At 53.3% G+C, this 18,168-nt stretch overlaps 1 protein-coding gene across 3 annotated transcripts; it reads left to right on the top strand.

Moving 5' to 3' along the window:
- Window positions 1-1,042: 1,042 nt before the first annotated feature.
- C14H7orf26 (chromosome 14 C7orf26 homolog) lies at window positions 1,043-14,517 on the top strand. Of its 3 annotated transcripts, none has more exons than XM_044233825.1 (6): window positions 1,043-1,264; window positions 1,773-1,994; window positions 4,224-4,389; window positions 8,045-8,569; window positions 9,524-9,563; window positions 13,787-14,517. In XM_044233825.1, the coding sequence occupies exons 1-6, from the start codon at window positions 1,103-1,105 to the stop codon at window positions 13,986-13,988; spliced, it is 1,317 nt and encodes a 438-aa protein (XP_044089760.1). In that variant the 5' UTR covers window positions 1,043-1,102; the 3' UTR covers window positions 13,989-14,517. The 3 variants fall into 3 exon arrangements, with proteins under 3 accessions (XP_044089760.1, XP_044089758.1, XP_044089761.1); XM_044233823.1 differs by having other exon boundaries at window positions 1,043-1,294; XM_044233826.1 differs by lacking the exon at window positions 1,043-1,264 and adding an exon at window positions 1,303-1,558.
- The last annotated feature ends 3,651 nt before the right edge of the window (window positions 14,518-18,168 follow it).

Here is an 18,168-nt window from a genome sequence, read left to right as displayed (position 1 = left end):
TACCAGCTGCACCCTCTTTGATGCCCTTTCCAGCTCTCCCAGGGAAAGGACTTGGCTTTTCATCTCCTTAGTCATGCTCAACACCCTCACCCAAGCCCTCCTTGTGGCCAGCATGGGCCTTTTACACAGGACCCAATCTTGCACTTGTGGTCCCCCCACTGCCCTGCCCTGGCTTCTTGTGGCCATGTTCAAGTTTTTTCTGCCCTATTTTTAAAATTCCAAACTAACACCCCAGGCCCCACGCTGCCACTGCCCCGTTAATTCAGTGTAGGGATGGATGCAGAAGAGAGAAAGTGTTGAGGATTTTGGGGAGGGGAGAGTTTTCAGAGAGCAGGACACCTAGTATTCCCATGGCCAGCCGCACTGGAGGGGATTAGGGAGTAGGGGGACTCGGGACAAGAACTCGGAGGCCGGGGGTCGGATGGCATCATTTGTCATTGCGGCCTCAAGAGTTCCAGACTAGACACACCCTTTGACAGGGCCCTGCACCACCGCCTCTGTTACAGGTGGAAAAGCGCGGTGAAATCAATCAATGGACTTAGAGCGCCGCGCAAAGGAAACTCGCGGAGCTTCACGTCCGGCGCGCGGGCGGTTGGAGCGCCAAGCCCAGTGAGCGTTCAGTGGTGGGCGCGGCCGCCCAGGTCCCCGCCACTGAGCGCTGGGCCCCAGGTCCGGGGGCGGTCGCGGGGCCCGGGGGCGGAGCCTGTGGGGCGGGGCGTGCCTCCTTCCGCGCGGGCGGGCCGTGCCGCCAGGTGGCGCCCTCTTGAGAGCCAGGCCTCGCGGCCGCCCGCGCTTGGCCCCTGCGGGCCGCCGTCGCCGCGCTCGGCATTCCGCCGCCGTTCGGCTCCGCGGCGAAGGGCTCCCGCTGCCCTCGGTGGCGCCGCACTCGCACAGCCGGGAGCCCACTGGCCGGCGGCGGCGGCAGCGATGGCCCCCTGAGCGGGCCGGAGCGGGAGCGGCGGGCGGACGGGCGCCGGGGTCGGCGGGCGGAGGCCGGGTCGCGGCCTCTTTGTCTCGGCGGCGGCGGCGGCGGGCGCGCCCGCGGGGCCCGGGGCGGAAGTCCCGACGCGCTCCGGGCGCCCCGGGCCGCAGCGGCCGCACCATGAGCGACATCCGCCACTCGCTGCTGCGCCGCGACGCGCTGAGCGCCGCCAAGGAGGTGCTGTACCACCTGGACATCTACTTCAGCAGCCAGCTGCAGAGCGCGCCGCTGCCCATCGTGGACAAGGGCCCCGTGGAGCTGCTCGAGGAGTTCGTGTTCCAGGTGCCCAAGGAGCGCGGCGCGCAGCCCAAGGTGCGGCGGGCGGCCGCGAGAAGGAAACTCCCGCTTCTTTCCCGCCCCTCGCGGTGACAAGCCTTGGCCAACCACAGACCCTCTTCCCACCGGCGGCGCCGTTCTCGCCCCGGGCCGCGCTCCTTCGCAGCAGCCCCAGTCCACCTGCTCTGGCTTCCTGAGCATTGCTCGGCTGTGGGCCTGCTTGCCGGGCGTGCGACAGCCCGGTCTCGGCGGTGCTGCAGAAAGAGACGTTAAAGGCCTGTAATCGAATCTCAGACCGCTGTAGGTCATCATCCCGAGGGCCCCAGGATGATGTCGAATTCTGTATACTGACATTTCCCGGGATTAACAGAGTTCTTCCCCCTGGGACCCAGGCTTTAGAGGGGTGAACAGTTCCCAGGGGGAAAATAGGATATTTCCTGTTTTCTTACCGTATGGATTAGTGCGCACGTTAAAGCTAAGTTTCTTACCGCTTCTCTTGGATTTGTTTTTGCAGAGGTTGAATTCACTTCAGGAGCTCCAACTTCTTGAAATCATGTGCAATTATTTCCAGGAGCAAACCAAGGACTCTGTCCGGCAGATTATTTTCTCGTCCCTTTTCAGCCCCCAAGGGAACAAGGCTGATGACAGCCGGATGAGCTTGTTGGGAAAACTGGTCTCCATGGCTGTGGCTGTGTGTCGGATCCCAGTGTTGGAGTGTGCGGCTTCCTGGCTCCAGGTACTACCCGAGAAATAGCCTTCTCCGGAGAGGCTCTGAAGAGTTTAGTGCCCCTTAATTGGATTTTGGGAGAGGCATTGTCTGTGTGTTATCTCCTTGGTGTCACTGCCCTGTCTGCTAATATTCCACACTTACGGTTAGATACAGGTAGTACCCATTCCTAACAAAACTTGTTTGTAATGGTAAATGAATTTAAGAGAAAAAAAGAAAGTTCTTCATCTCCAGAATAAGCAAAATATCATTTTTCCTTGGTTGAAAATGATATGGTAGGATTTTGAAAACAGTTATGCATAATGTGGCTTTAAAGATAGATTTTTTTTTTTTAAGTAAGTAAATTACACAGGTCAGTAAGCATGTGAATTGTTTCACCTTGTTGCAGGGTGACATTACAAAGATCCCGGCTCTTCTAATGGGTGTGGCACATGAGCCTTTTAGAATGTTTGGGGTTTTTTTAAGATTATTTATTTATTTATTTGACAGAGAACACAAGTAGGCAGAGAGACAGGCAGAGAGAGGGGGGAAGCAGGCTCCCCGCTCAGCAGAGAGCCCGATGTGGGGCTCAATCCCAGGACCCTGGGATCATGACCTGAGCTGAAGGCAGAGGCTTTAACCCACTGAGCCACCCAGGTGCCCCTAGAATGTTTTAAATATCAAACAATATCAATAGATTTGGTATTAGATGGTATTTTGAAAGATTCATTTTGTTTTGCTTTTTTGTTGCTCAGAGTCTTTCAAAAATTGATAATCCATGTAGAGTAATTGTTAACTCAGAATTGAGATTAACATGAGTCTCAGCTAAGCTAAAAGAATTTACCATGTTCAGTTTCACAAACCTGCTTGATTCTCAAGTACTTGAAGCCTTTGGTGTTGGGTTTGTTTCTCCAGTTTATGTAGATGTTTTCCTTGAAATCTGTTTATCCTCAAAATTTGGCTAGAAGAAAATATACTGTTCTCTGTGGCACCCAAGTAAGTCTCAGTGGAATCCGTACCTTAATTGTCACCAGGCTGGTTTCTGGGCCGTCTGAATCGATCACGTGTATTGTATTTAATGTCACAGTTACCTCTGTCCCTTCATCAATCACCTAGTGAAGTCAGGCTTCGCATCTTCTAATTCATCACGTAATTTCACATTTCTCTCTCCTGATGCTGTCGCGCTGGCTTTCTGGCAAAGCAAAAGCAGATGTCAGTGACAGGAAAGGGTCCTAGTGGTTTGAGCCAAGATTTGCCACACTGGGGCGAGGAGCTGCAGCTTCCCATTGGGGAAGGCGGGATGGTTGGTTTGAGGTGGTGGGGGCAGAGTTCAGCCCGAGGGAACAATCTGGCTTGCTTTCTTCTTGTGGTTCTCCCCACCCTGCACCTCCCTGTAGGCCACATCGGTGCCCTGGACCTGGAGCGTCCTGAGCAGCCATGGAATGTGGCAGGAGCCACAGATTGGCCTCTGATGGGGGGGGGGGCAGGGGAGGGTGCTGATAGAGAATTTGAAAGTATCACAGAAACCTCTAAGAGTAGGACCCGCTGCTCCAGAATCACAGGGGCAATCCCAGACTCTCCATGAGCTCTTCAAAGTGGTAACACCTGCTCATTTTTGTCTTTGGATCCTCACCTGGAGGGTCACAAAAGTTGTCATTACCTCACCTGAAGTCGCAAGTTACCTTTCCTAAGTGAACTTCAGAGCAAGTCAGCAGGCCTTTCTCGTAAAGGGCAGGATGGTCCATGCTTTAAGTTCTGCGGATCATATAGTTCGTCACAAGCAGTCCCCTCTGCCTGTGCCGGGTAGGGAGCAGCCTTACACAGTCAGCAAACAGCCGAGCGGATGCATGTATCAGTAGAAGTTGCTTTGCAAAAAAACAGGTGGCAAGGGGGCGCCTGGGTGGCTCAGTGGTTTAAGCTTCTGCCTTCAGCTCAGGTCATGATCTCAGGGTCCTGGGATCGACAGGGAGCCTGCTTCCCCCTCTCTCTCTGCCTGCCTCTCTGTCTACTTGTGATCTCTCTGTCTATCAAATAAATAAATAAAAATCTTTAAAAAAAAAAAAAAAAAAAAACAGGTGGCAGGGTGGATTGGGCCTGTGGCCTTGGGTTTGCCTCGACCTGGCTTCCGAGTGAGCTCTGAACATCTTTTTCGCCTGTTGGGAGCGGTGCCGCCAGCCCTGGTGGTCTCCTCCACGCGTGTGTCTTTGTCACCCGTGAGCCATGACGCCTGTAGTTACATGCACTGTGGCTTCTTTCCAGAGGACGCCTGTGGTCTACTGCGTGAGGTTAGCCAGGGCCCTCGTGGATGACTACTGCTGTCTGGTGCCGGGATCCGTGCAGACGCTGAAGCAGATCCTCAGCGCCAGCCCTCGCTTCTGCTGCCAGCTCATTACCTCCGTCACCGCGCTCTATGACCTGTCATCAGGTAAACTCCAAACAGGCCGCGGAGGTCGCTCCGGTGACTGCCACTCTTCCCACCGAACACCCAGGCGGAAAGCCCGGTGGACGCTCTGGCCTTTTGTTTTTTCTCTGAAACGTGTGTTTTCTTTTAGGCTGAAAGGGAAAGGAAGGGGCCACCTAGACTTCTGGAATTTGCCAGCAGGGAGCTTTCCTTGGTGCCTCTCACTCGGCTGACTCAGGGACGGTCCGAGCGGCAGGCAGCCTGCACATGCTGGCGTCTGATGTCTGGGGAGGACGTGGCTTTCTCCCCAGACGTGATTTTCTTCTTCTTTTTTTTAATCCCTCACTTTTTATTTTGGAAAATAGCAACACTTCAGGAAGGTGGTGAGACTATTATAAGTTGCGAGACTCTCACCTAGATTTTAGCCCCTGTTAACACTTGCCATGGGCCTTCTTGCCCTTCCTCTCTTCGTCTCCCCCTCTCACACACACACTCCAGAATATTTGGTTTTCCTGAACTTTCAAGAGTTTGTTAGCAACGTCACATACCAAGTACTTCAGCGTGTATCTGTCCCCCGAGAACAAGAGCTTTCCCTTACGTAACCCTGGTACCGTTATCTTGGTACCTGAGAAATTAAATATCGAGGGAATTCTATTATTTCTTACATAGCCTGTCTTCAGCTTCCTTAACTGTCTCAATAATGTCTCTTAGAGCCTTTTCCCTCCCTTGCTTCGAAAGGTCAGGAGAGCTCAGGATCCCTTCAGGGATCATACGTTACGGAGTTGTCATGTCCCTCTGATCTTTTTAAGTCTTGAACAGATGAAGCATTTAAAAAAAAAAATCTCTTAGGACATCGATGTTTTTTGAAGAGCCCGGGCCTGTTGTTTTTCAGAGTATCTCTCGATTTAGATTGATCAGACTGTTTCCTTATGCAGGGTTCAAGTTCAACATTTTTGGCAACAACCCTGCCTAGGCGGTGATGTGTCCCAGGCATATGGCGCCAAGAGGCACGCATGTCACTTCCACCGTGGTGATGTTTTTGAGGCTTTCTTGGGAAGATGCCAGGTGAAGTCCTGAGGGCAGCCAGCAGATGGCATTTGGCTTTTGCTGGGAGGGGCCCGTGTCCTCTGTCCCCTGTCCCTGTCCTGAGCATCAGAGCCCTCTGGTCCGATCACTTTATACAGGCTCTGAATAAAGGAAACCACTACAGGTTGACCAGCTCTGTCTGAATTAGAGCAGGAGTCACAGGCCCACGTTCACTAGGCTCTGCTGCCTACTTGCCTCCCGCAGGGGTGGGTTCCAGGGAACATGGATTGACAGGGCTTTGCGGAACAGCGCATCCTTTCACATCCGTGTGCCGGTGTGAGCCCCACAGTCCATGCGGCCCCTGGGGAAGTTTCAGGCCTCACTGCCGTGAGCGCTTTTTCTGCAGAGTCGGACTCAAAGCCCGCCCTTCCGTTTCAGGTTCCTCCTCCTCTGCCCACGGCTCCTGGCACTTTGTGGGTTGACAGCATCTTATCCGGGTCTGATAGCGAAACCAGCCACTGGGGAGCCCTCAGCAGCCCTTCCGTTTGTGTTCAGTCCAGCGCCTCCAGGATCATATTTGATTCTCCTTTTATTTTTACCTTTCCCTGCCATGCTATTCAGTTTTTTTAGTTTTCTTAGGAAAGTTTGTGTGGACAGAGTGCGGACACGGAATTATGTATCACAGTCACAAGTGCTTTCAAACCGTTTCTGTCCCGGCAACATGCCCCTGGGCTGGGAGACAGATGTTGTGAGCGGTGGGTGCCCTGCTGTTAGAGTGAGCCCGTTCCCTGGCACTCTCCTGCAAAGGCTTTCTCAGAGCTGTTCCTAGCTGGGAACAGTAGCAGGCCCTCTGGTTTCCTGTAGAAAAGGTTTCCTTAAACCCACTGTACTGCACCACGGTTTCATTTCCAAGCCATCAGTTATTCCAGACCTTCAAGGACCGGAATTGCCCTTAACACTGGGGACACATTAGACAGCGCACAAAAGGCGGTCATGTTCAGAGCATACCGCCGGTGTTCTGGAATGGAGATGAGGCGCGGTATTTTTCTCTTAAGCCCCTTTGCCCGTCTGATGTGTCGGGGACGTGATTTCACAACCACGTCATGGAGGTATGACAGACATACCAAAAGCTGTGCATCTTTAACATGTCCAGCTTGGTGAGTTGGGAGATGGGGAGGTCACCAGGCACCTGGTGGGGGGCTGTAGAGGCGGAGCTGGATTCCGCAGTCAGGATGGTGACTGATGCTGCTCTTGGGAGCCTCTGGTGATGGGAGAGCCCTCCTGGGGACTCTGTGCCTTCAAAACCACAAGACGGAAGCAGCTCACCTCAGGAGACAGGACCTCCTCTTGCCTGAATGGTGCAGAGACTTGGGTCACACGCTCCCTGGGCACCAGACACATGCAGCTTCGGGCTCTTGGAGACGCCTCCACTTAGATGGGGGGAGCTGGACAGGGTGGTCTGCTGGACGCGCATATGAGACTGGCATTCCTCACGCACAGACCTCTCCGGGGGGCTCGAGGGGCCAGACATGGGCTCCCCCAACATTTATTTTGCCAAGTGAGAACCACAGGCGACAGCGACTTCCTACCGTTGTCCTCATTTATAGCAGAAGGGCAGGGCACAGTCGAACTCCCAGTCAGGAAGTCGGCATGATCTCAAGTGGGGAAGGGCCATGTCTCTGGAGAAAGAGGATCCTCTGCCCACACGTATCTCACTCGCCCTGCACTCCTCTCTGGTGCTTGTCTCTGGCCTCGACATCCCGGAAGGGGTCCCATCTTAGCTCTCTGTGAGCTGGGGGCCGCACCGCCCCAGAGACAGAAGGGCGGGGACCCAGTCCCACACTCACAGATACCTTCTGGGCCTTGTGTGCCAGGCCCGGGGTGGGCAGTGCAGCCGGGCGGTCGAGAGCTAGACCCTCTGGGGCCACGTCTGGGCCCACCACACACTTTTCGCGAGTCCTGGGAGAGAGACTTAATATCACTGCGCCTCCTGCCTCTGATAACAGGCGGTTGTTGGTGGATTGAGTTGATCCGTAGAAAGGATTTAGACCAGTGCCTGGCTCAGAGTGAGCCCCAAACAAACGGCAGCACTTGCTTTGTAGAAAGTGCCACGCAGAGGAGGTCAGGCTCTGCTTAGACAAAGATTCCACATCTGCAGCTGGGATGGCTCTTGGCCACCAGCTGAACATCCGACCGCACCCTGAGCTGCTCTACGAAGGCCACCACAGCCGTCACTGGGCCACAGAGGCGACACCAGCAGAGGGACAGACACTATGGGAAGGGCTGAGCTGTGGTGGCAGTTTGGGCCATAAAAAGTGTGGGAATTTATTTAAATTGACCCAGGGGATGAACTTCAAAGCTTGGTGGATTCCTAGAGAATTGTTTATTTAACAAGTGTGTTTTTAAGCCCTACTGTGGCCAGACAGTCGTGGCCCTGGGGAGAATCCCCAACTAAGACAGGAGTCCCAGCCCTCACGAAGGCGATGTTCTCAGAAAGGGGACAGAAAATAAACGGCACATGGTCTGAATGTTGGGAGCTGGGTACCATGCCGGTAGGGGGCCCATCTCCCCAGCCGCCGCAAGTGTTAGGCTTAGGGTAAGTGGCGTCACCAGTGCTGCAAACCCATCTGACTTAAAGCGTCTTTGTTGGCAGATGACCTCATCCCACCGTTGGACTTGCTTGAAATGATTGTCGGCTGGATTTTCGAGGACCCGAGGTTGATTCTCATCACTTTTTTAAATACTCCGATTGCGGCCAGTCTCCCGATAGGATTTTTAGAGCTCACCCCGCTCACTGGGTTGATCCGCTGGTGCGTGAAGGCCCCCCTGGCTTACAAAAGGAAGAAGAAGCCCTCCCTGTCTAACGGCCACGTCCCGACCAAGGTTACGAAGGACTCAGGAGGGATGGACAGAGACTCCCACCTGTTGTACTCGAAACTCCACCTCAGCGTCCTGCAGGTCCTCATGATGTTGCCAGTGCACTTAACCGAGAAGAATCTCTACGGCCGCCTGGGCCTCATCCTGTTTGACCACATGGTCCCGCTGGTAGAGGAAATCAACAGGTTGGCAGATGAACTGAACCCCCTGAACGCCTCCCAAGAGATCGAGCTCTCGCTGGACCGACTGGCACAGGCCCTGCAGGTGGCCATGGCCTCCGGGGCGCTGCTGTGTACGAGAGGTGGGTGACTCCCTGGCCCCGGGCCCTCCCGAAGGAAAGCAGGGCTTCTGGGACGAGTAACTCTTCTCTGCTTTTTTTACGATCTCTTTCCTCTTAGCACAGGGGACTGGGGTGAAGTCGCAGAGCGGACCCAGGTAGAACGCTGGCCGGGACGTCTGTGCGTCTCCCGGCTGCTTTGCCCAGGACTGGGGTCTCCTCCAGAGTGAGGATGACCCGTCACCTTCTTTCCTCGTAGAGAACCTTATCTTTTTTTAAAGATTTTATTTATTCATTTGACAGACAGAGAGCACAAGTAGGCAGAGAGGAGGAAGCAGGCTCCTCTGCTGAGCAGAGAGCCCGATGCGGGGCTCGATCCCAGGACCCTGGGATCATGACCTGAGCCAAAGGCAGAGGCTTTAACCCACTGAGCCACCCAGGCACCCCTAGAGAACCTTATCTTTTCCTGTAGTCCGTTTTGATTGAGGCATAAGTTTCATACAGCACAGTGCCCGGGGTTCAAGGACAGGAAGCATCCCCAGCACCTGTTTCTGGGTCCGTGATTCTCCTGTACTTCAGTGCTGGAAGGCTCCCGGTGTCTGATAAACACCTGTGCTGGTTTAGGGACTGCGCACTGGCAGACGTTGCCTCTGGCCCCAAGCAGCGGTCACTGTGGTGCGGTTCCCACCGCACCTGGGGCATCTGATCCGCTCTGCGAGAGCCCTGCCTCCAGGCCCTTTCCCAGCCACCCGACAAATGACCAATAGACCTGCTCGCCTTCTTGAGTCACGTATTCTGTCTGGGGCCTAGTTGTTAAAGCAAGAATCAAAAGATGAAAGAGCGCAGTTTCTTAGCGTTGCTAGGAAGTTACAGTTAAGACACAAGTGCTCTCCAGCCAGCATCCTTGAGAAGACCTCAGTGACCGTTTCCCCTTGTTGTCTCCAGTCTGTTCCTGATTTTGTGTCTCCTTGATTTCAGATGACCTGAGAACTTTGTGCTCCAGGCTGCCCCATAATAAGTAAGTGTTCTGGAAGGCATTGGCCTGGGGTGGGGTGGGGTGGGGTGGGGCCCTTGTCCTGGCCTCCTCGGGGAGAGTTGGGCTGCAGGGTCTGAAGCTTCTGTATGTCAGGAGTCCCCTCGGGACATGATGGGGGATAAGATAGCATGACCCACAGGAGAGAAAGCCCAAGTGGAGAGTACGTCAAAGAGATGTGGCCATCCTGTCCGGGGGCCCAGGGAAAAAACCAGACCCAACTCAGAGTCATTGACCGCTCGCTAAGTTAGCATATGTGGTTCGTGGTGACTTTTTGGACATTTGTGCACCCACACGGCCCGTGACAGTGTGGGTGGCGCAGCCCTGTGGAAAACACTCAGAACCACGGCCCTGGGGCACCGCATGTCGTTTTAGGCTTTGTCGCTGGGTGGCAGCACTGAGTGGCTTCTGAGTGTGATTCTCCCTGGTTTTCCGTGAGGCTGCCGCAATTTCTTCACCTGTCTCCAAGCCTCTGTTTCCTCCCTGGTAAAGCTGGGGGATAATGCGCCTGTGTCAGAGAGTCCTAGTGAAGACTAAATGCGGCGCTGTGTGTCAGCTCCCGGCCTGTTTGTAAGTGGCACTTACTGTCATCATTCGGGAGAAGCCCTGCGAATGGTGGGGAAGAGCAGGGCTGTGGGGTCCCACGGCTCCTGGGGAGAGGTCCAGGCTGGCGTCTTACTCTCTGTGTGACCCTGAGCAGTTTCCTGGTCTTCCGCTGCCTTGCTTTGTAAAATCGAGAAAATAATCCTTCCTGTCTCCTGTCCCCCTGCCACTCCTGCCTGCTAGGATTTTTGTGAGGATTAGAGTGAAAACACAGAAAGCCCTCCGAACAGCATTCTTGTATTCTTGCGTATCTAAGAAGCAGCAGCTGCTGGTCCACTTACTGTTGTCATGACGTAGGAATGTCCCTTCCTCTGATTAATTTCACGGACTCTAAGAAGCAAAAGCTGTGTGTGTGAGAACGTTTCCGGCAAATGCAGAATCATCAGTAGCAAAATGCCAGAGGCAACCTCCCCGGTGGGAAGCATAGGGATACTTAGTAACTTAGGAGAGAGACATCTGAGGGACAGAAATTATGTATCCACTCCAGAGTAACTGTGGCAACTAAGTGAGGGAGAGCTTGTAGCTGAGCACAGCTCCCTCCTGGTGTGCACAGGGACAGAAGCCACCGGAGTGAAGTTTGTAGGATGACCAACATCCTCCTCTCTGCAGAGGCTCGCGTTGGCCTTTATCGGCTGGGGCTCCGGGGCCGGTGGTCTCAGACAGCGGACAGAGGGCAAGCCCGCCCGCCAGGCCCCCTGCGGGGTGGGTGCTCACAGCTGCCCAGGGCCAGGAGTCTGAGCACAGATGACAGGCTGACCACAGGCATCACCCAGGGCCAGAGGAGTGGCCAGGAGCCGGCTCACAAGCTGACGGCGACAGTAGTCACGGCCCGAGGACTATGCGCTCCTCTGCGGTTGGAGATCTTGGTGCCAAGGCCTTGCGGCTTTGGCAGGTGTCTGGGCCGAGGCAGAAACCAAGTGGGTAGAGTGTGTGGGTCCTGGAGGAACAGAATGGGCCGCTTGGCATATTCTGGCAGCAGAATGGACAGCTTGCCCAGAGAGCCACCTGTCCCTCAGGAGCCCACAATGTTCCTTTCTTTTTCCCCTGGCATCTGAGGACATCATTACTGAGTTGGCAATTTTCTGCTCCTCCTGCAATAATCTCTCCGTACTGTTTCCTGTCTCTTTGCACAGCTGTTATCTAATGTGTAGCGTTTCAGGCCATCAGAGCAGGGAGAGGGTCTAAATCCTTTCTCGTCTTAGCATTGTGACCGGGGGTCCCCCATTGGAATCCCAGGGAAACGTCTTCACAGCCTGTGCTGGGCCCCATCCTGAGTCATATGGCCCAAAACCTACCCTCCCAGGGATAGCCTGGCAGTGATGCGGGGAAAGACAGGACACAGAGCCACTTGGAAAACTTCTTTGACTTCTGATAGTAGTCTCTTTTCCGTTAATTTTCTTTCTGAATAGACTGGAAACTTACTTTTTTTTTTTTAAGGTTTTATTTGTTTATTTGATGGAGAGAGGGAACACAGCAGGGGGAGAGGAAGAGGGAGAAGCAGGCTCCCCGCTGAGCAGAGAGCCCGACACGGGACTCTACCCCAGGACCTGAGATCATGAGCTGAGCCAAAGACAGATGCTTAATGACTGAGCCACCCGAGCAACCCTAGACTGGAAACTTCTTGAAACCCCTTTTATCTCTGGCAGGGTGTGCAGATTCAACCGAGCATATGACTTAAATTTTGCTTTTGTAATGCTCTTCTTAGATTTGTTTCTGTGTTTGCTTATTTGGAGTGAATTTCTCACTGTGAGTTATTTAAAAAAAAAAAATGTGGTAACATAAATGAAAAGGTGCTCCGGGGGCGCCTCGGTTGTTCGTTGGTTAAGCCTCTGCCTTCGGCTCAGGTCATGATCCCAGGGTCCTGGGATGGAGCCCCACATCAGGCTCCCTGCTCGGTCGGAAGCTTGCTTCTCCCTTTCCCTCTGCTGCTGCCCCTGCTTCTGCTCTCTCTCTCTCTCTCTCTCAAATAAATAAATAAAATCTTTTTTAAAAAATGTAAAAGAAAAGGGGCTCCAAAGATCTTTAGGCCACTAGAAGGCACCAACTTTCTTCGTGCCCTGGGTTTACTTTCTGAGCTCCTCCTGTGGGCTCTGAGCACCAGACTTTATCTTCAGGGGTGGGAGGGGTGAGGGTCAGTCTGCAGAAGACTTAGCCCCCCACTGCCAGAGCTCCAGGTAGGTGGCGGCCGGTGGCCAGGGCAAAGTGGCCTGGGGTTGTTCCTGGACCAAGCAGGGTCCTGTGCAGGGAAGGTGTGGCCTGGTGGGATAAGGAAGTCCTCAGGGTGAATGATGGGTGTGAACAGGACCGGGCAGGCAGATTTGATGCTGTGACGAGACACTTCAGAGACAAAGAAGCCAGCCAGAGCCACGGCCCTGGGTTGTGGCTGGAGAGCAAGCGTAGTCTGTCCATCTGCAGGGGAGAAAAGGGAGAGGTGGGGCTGGGAAAGGAGGCCTCTGTCCTGAAGAGGAGAGGGCCCAAGAAGTTTCTCTGATTAGGGCGTGATTGGGTGTTCGGGGTTGGCCGCAGGAAGTGGGCCCGCTAAGGCCTGCGAAGCTCGTGGCGCCGGGAGACTTAGGAATCTTTGCTGATCTCGCTGCGAGGAAATGTGGGATTGGCGAGGAGGGGGCCAGGCAGAGGGAACTCTTCAGGGAGTTTTAGAAGGGACCAATATTGGAAACTGAAAGGGATTCCAGGAGGAGGGCAGAGGCCATGGGTGTCCTGAGCCACGGAGCGCAGAGAACAGGCCCGTGGAGGCACGTGGCACCTAGGGCTTGGGGTGGTCATGGGTGGGAGTTGGCAAAGGGGTGACTTGGGTCCTCCCGCGGAGACCCTGGGTGTGATGCGTAGGGCTGGAGAGTGACTGCAGAAGGCTCTCCCAGAAGGGAAGGAGCCACTAAGCAGGAGGGTTGGGAGCTCCGCAGAGAGGGAGGGGAAGGGTGGCCCCTAAAGCTGGGAAAAGGCTGGGTCCAGGCCTGGGCCATCCGGAGGGCAGGGCCTATACCCTGCTTACGTCTGAGCCTCGGAAAGGCCCGCGTTCATGTGTTGTGCCTGGTATTCATCTGGGACTCAGTCATTACGAGTGACATTGGGCGCCCTGTGGCCTGCCATCCCGCTTGCTGCCCTGCCTTGGTCATAACCCTCTTAAGTATAGGTGATTGGGCCTGAGCCGGATGTGGGGGTCTCCAGGCCCCAGACACCGAGCCTGTGCCCAGAGCTTCCGTGGACCGCAGCCCTGTCCCTGCCTCGCCTTGGGTTTCCTCAGTTCCCTCCGAATTGTCGCCTGCAGGGTCCTGCTTTTCCTACTGCCAGTCCTTCCTCTCTCCTCTGTCTTGGGCCGGTCTCAATCCTGCCACCTCCAGGTCACCTCCTTCTGCTCCAACCCCCACTCCCTACCCCAGCCATAAGCCACCCCCATCTGTCCCGAGTTGACATGTTCCCCCTCTGGAAACTTCCATGTGCTGTGCCTGCGTCTGGTGCATCTCCCAGTGCGTGTGTGAGGCCACCACCGTGCCCAGGCCCTCTCCCCCTTCCGGGGGCCGCCGCATCCATAAGGGGACAGGCCAGCCCGACCGTCGTGTGCCTAACCCCTGTTCTTGTCTTCACAGCCTGCTCCAGCTGGTGATCTCAGGCCCGGTGCAGCAGGCGCCCCACGCAGCACTGCCCCCCGGCTTCTACCCTCACATCCACACGCCCCCGCTGGGCTACGGGGCCGTGCCGGCCCACCCTGCCGCCCACCCTGCCCTGCCCGCACACCCGGGGCACACGTTCATGTCGGGCATGACCTTCCCATTCAGGCCCATCCGCTAGGCCGGCCCCAGTGCCACCGAGGGGCAGTGTGCCTTCCGCCCGGGCCGGAGGAAGCCTTCCAGAGAAAGGGGGAGCCACCCCCTCCAAGAGGACCTTTTCGGGCAGCCGGTGGCCCCTCATCCCCAGCAGGACTGTCTTGGTGCGGGCGTTACGCGGCATTGCAGTCCAGGGGGCCTTCTGCCGGGTCACGTTCGAGTCCGGATGGGACGTGTGGAAGGAAGGACGCAGCGCGCGCCCAGCCGTGTGGGCGTCCTGCTGAGACGCCGATTCTTATGTCCGTGGGTGGTTTCAGACGCGCGGGGAGCCCATACTGCCCCGAGCACGGCTGTGATGAGCAGCATTTGCAGGTCCCACTGGTGTCCCTGCGTGTGAGTGGGACGGGTCCCTGGGAGCTCTGTGAGCTCGAAGCTGGGCCCCGGCGCGGGCCGGGCAGGGAACCGGGCAGGGGGCCCCAGCCCAGGAGCTCCTCTGTTTTATTGAGGTCTAAATTTTCCTTTCATATGTTCAAATAAATTTTTTCTAAACAGTTGTATAGACTTGATGGACTATTTTTACACCATAGTCGGTGTGAGCAGCAGTGGTTTCCTTGTGGGTCCGCAGTGATGGGGTAAGAGGTTCGAATATAATTTGAGGCACCTCTCACAGAAGCACCGCGACCTTGTCCCCGCCGACCTTGTCCCCGCCGCCCTGCCGGCCCCCAGGAGTCTGTCTGCTTCCCTCTGTGCAACGGAAGCTCTCTGCTTTGAGTTCTCATTTCCTAGTTCTGGGAAGGCACAATGCCTGTAGCGATGACACGGGACCCCCTTGGGCTGGCAGTGATGCAGGAGAGACACTTAGAGCCAACAGTGAGCAATGAGGGGCTGAGATGAACTTGGGGGGATGAAATTAGCCTTGTGGTTTGTCTACCCTACTGTTCCTGGCCAAACACCGTGACCCAGCCTGCCCGATGCCGGAGCACGAGCTGATACACCTGCCGTGTCGGGGCCATCCTTGCTTGGAAAGGGTCCCAACCACGCCTGCTTTCTCAGCAACGTAAGACTGGCTTCTTTGGGCCCCTGCAGTGCTCAGCCGGGGCCCCAGAGCTGCAGTGGGTCCTGTGGGAAGGAACCGGCCGGCAAGCCAGCCTCCCAGGAATCCGGTTTTAAGCTCCTTCTGAGAGCCACGAACTAGAAAGGAAATTGCCCTTACCTTGACTTTGACTTCATTATTCTTGGTTGATTGTGTTCCATGTTGGTGTGTTTATCTGCTGAGGTCGGTTCAGCAACTGATGTAAAAAAGTAAAAGTAAATATCGGTGTAAATGTCTTGGTGGGACACACCCATGAGACCAAAGAGATGAGCACTTGGCTGGTGCGCGCTGTTCGGCTCTGGTGCCCAGTGTTTCTGGAAACCATGGAAAAGAAGCCCTCCTGTTGCCGTGCCGTTAGGGGAGGTCTGTGGCTCGGTCCCAGAAAGAGGCATCCACCAAATTTCCAGGGCCTAGTTAGGGCTTAGTTCATCTTAGACCCAAGGTGGTTTTTGCCTTGAATGACTGGGGGAACAGACAAGGGGAGGGACAAGCTACGGAGGGGAGGGGAGGGCAAGGAGGAAGGGAAAATGGAGGAAATAGAGCTCCTGGAATCCTCCACTTCCTCTGGTGGTGTTTCCAGTAGTGCGTAAGTAATTAAGTCAACTTTTTAAAAAGATGGGTGTGTGTGGACTGTTAGACCTTTACCAATTCTTGCCTTTCCACCTATTAACTATAAGAAGTATTTCCTATTTACTAATTAAGTGCCAGGCTCTTCCTAATGAGTATTTTACACACATAAAAAATCTGTGTAGGGTCGCCTGGGTGGCTCAGTGGGTTCAAGCCTCTGCCTTCAGCTCAGGTCATGATCCCAGGGTCCTGGGATCGAGCTCTGAATCGGGCTCTCTGCATAGCAGGGAGCCTGCTTCCTCCGCTCTCTCTCTCTCTGCCTGCCTCTCTGCCTACTTGTGATCTCTGTCAAATAAATAAATAAGACCTTTAAAAAAAAAAAAACCTTAAAAAAATTTGTATATGAGGAAAATATGTGCAGAGTATAAAATGAAGTATATACCTGTATAGAATGTGTCAAAAATGCATATTAATCAAAAGATATCCCAGTAGGGACGCCTGGGTGGCTCAGTCATTAAACGTCTGCCTTTGGCTTGGGTTATGATCCCAGGGTCCTGGATTCAACCCCCCGCATCAGGTTCCCAGCTCAGCAGGAGGCCTGCTTCTCCCTCTCCCACATTCCCTGCTTGTGTTCCCTCTCTCGCTATGCCTCTCTCTGTCAAATAAATAAAATCTTAAAAAAAAAAAAAAAAGACATCCCAATAAAAAAAATGAGTGAAGGACGTGAACAGATACTTCATAGAAAACCCAAACTACCAATTTAAAAAAAAAAAAAATTCTAAAACTGGTAACCAGGGAAATACAAATTAAAAAGAGATACAAATTTTAAAAAGATGCCATGTTTTCCGTTTATCCATTAGACTGGCAAAACAGAAAGTAACTAATGGCCTGAAGAAACAATGATCACACTGTTTATGTAGAAAACTGGTTTAGCCACTCTGCAGAAATGAAGAAATAAAATGGCCCCTATGGCCCAGCAAGCCCAGAGTGTTCACGGAGGTTTATGGCAGTATTGTTTTTTAAGTAACAGTTCTATAAAGAGAGAACTCACTTACCCAATTCACTCATTTCAAGAGCACGCTTTGGTGGTTGCAGAATATTTACAGAGTCGTGCAAACCAACATCACCACTCTCTGTTCTAGAACATTTCAGCATCCCCCAAAAGAAATCCTATGCCCACTAGCTCCCTACCCCCCGCCGCAGCCCCCGCCAACCCGTCCACTTTCCGTCTCTTTGGACTTGCCTCTTCTGAATGTCTCGTGTAAATGGAATCCTCCAGACGTGGTCTTCCGTGACTCGCTTCTTTCGCTTAGCATCATGTGTCTGGGGGTCATCCTTGTAGTGCAAATCACCACTTCATTACCTTTTATGGCCATAATACCCCATTGTGTGGATGTATCCCATTTTGTTTGTCCGTTCAATGGTTGATGGACACTTGGATGCTTTGGCCCATATGACTGTTTCTGCTATGAACATTTATGTACAAGGTTTTGTGTGGGCGTACGTTGTCAGTGTTCTCAGACACACATCCCTATGGAAATGCTGAGTGCAGGGTGTGTGTGTGTGTTTGTGTGTGTGTGTGTATGTATATATATATTTGTATGTATGTGTATGTATATATATATATATATATATATATATATATATATTTTTTTTTTTTTTTTAAATAAGGAAAACCCAGAAACTGCTTGAATAGCCTCAGGAGAGAACCAACCAGCTAGGAGTTGTAAATTCAGGCTTCTGTAGAGGCCAGGCAGGTGTTGACCATGGGTGAAGCTTCCAGAATTAGACACCAGGGGGTACCAAGTACTGTGCCAAACTGGGGAAATCCTAGGGGTGCCATATCTGGACACCCAGACCAAGGTGAATGTTGTCCGAACCTCTGAGTATTCAGGAGAAGATGGAAATCAATTTTTTACAGTATATTTTCCTAATTTGAAAACCTCTCTTGGAAAGTAATCTATGACGTTAGAAGTCAGGATGCCCGTTGTATGTCCTGGAAATGGGGTAGTGATCAAAGGAGACCTTATGCTGTCCGTATTGTTTTAAAGTTTCAATTTTGTTTTAAGTGTTTTAATTAAAAGAACCATTCTGAGTCATAATGTAAGATGACAAGACTTGAATTAGTCCCTGATAGCTAGAAGAGAAACCCATCTTTGGCAGATCTACTGGCGAGTATTGCACACATTTTCCTTTTTTTACAAGGACAATGTATTCTTGTTATTTGCCTAATTAAAAGCTAATTTTTTAAAAACGTGCATGGTAGAACATCTGTCTCTGGTCGTGATGGGCCAGATCTGTCAGACCAGCCTTTCTGCTTTAACTAAAAATGCTGGAAAAAATACAGAAATATCTTTTTAAAAAATATTTTATTCATTTATTTGACAGACAGAGATCACAAGTAGGCAGAGAGGCAGGCAGAGAGAGAGGGGGAAGCAGGCCCCCCACAGCGCAGAGAGCCCAATGCAGGGCTCCATCCCAGGACCCTGAGATCATGACCTGAGCCGAAGGCAGAGGCTTAACCCCCTGAGCCACCCAAGCACCC

Source organism: Neovison vison, chromosome 14 (assembly GCF_020171115.1).
Source record: "Neovison vison isolate M4711 chromosome 14, ASM_NN_V1, whole genome shotgun sequence".
In the NCBI taxonomy this organism is placed as follows: Eukaryota; Metazoa; Chordata; class Mammalia; order Carnivora; family Mustelidae; genus Neogale; species Neogale vison.
Note: the sequence above shows the minus strand (reverse complement) of the source record. Positions and strands in the feature narration are given on the sequence as shown.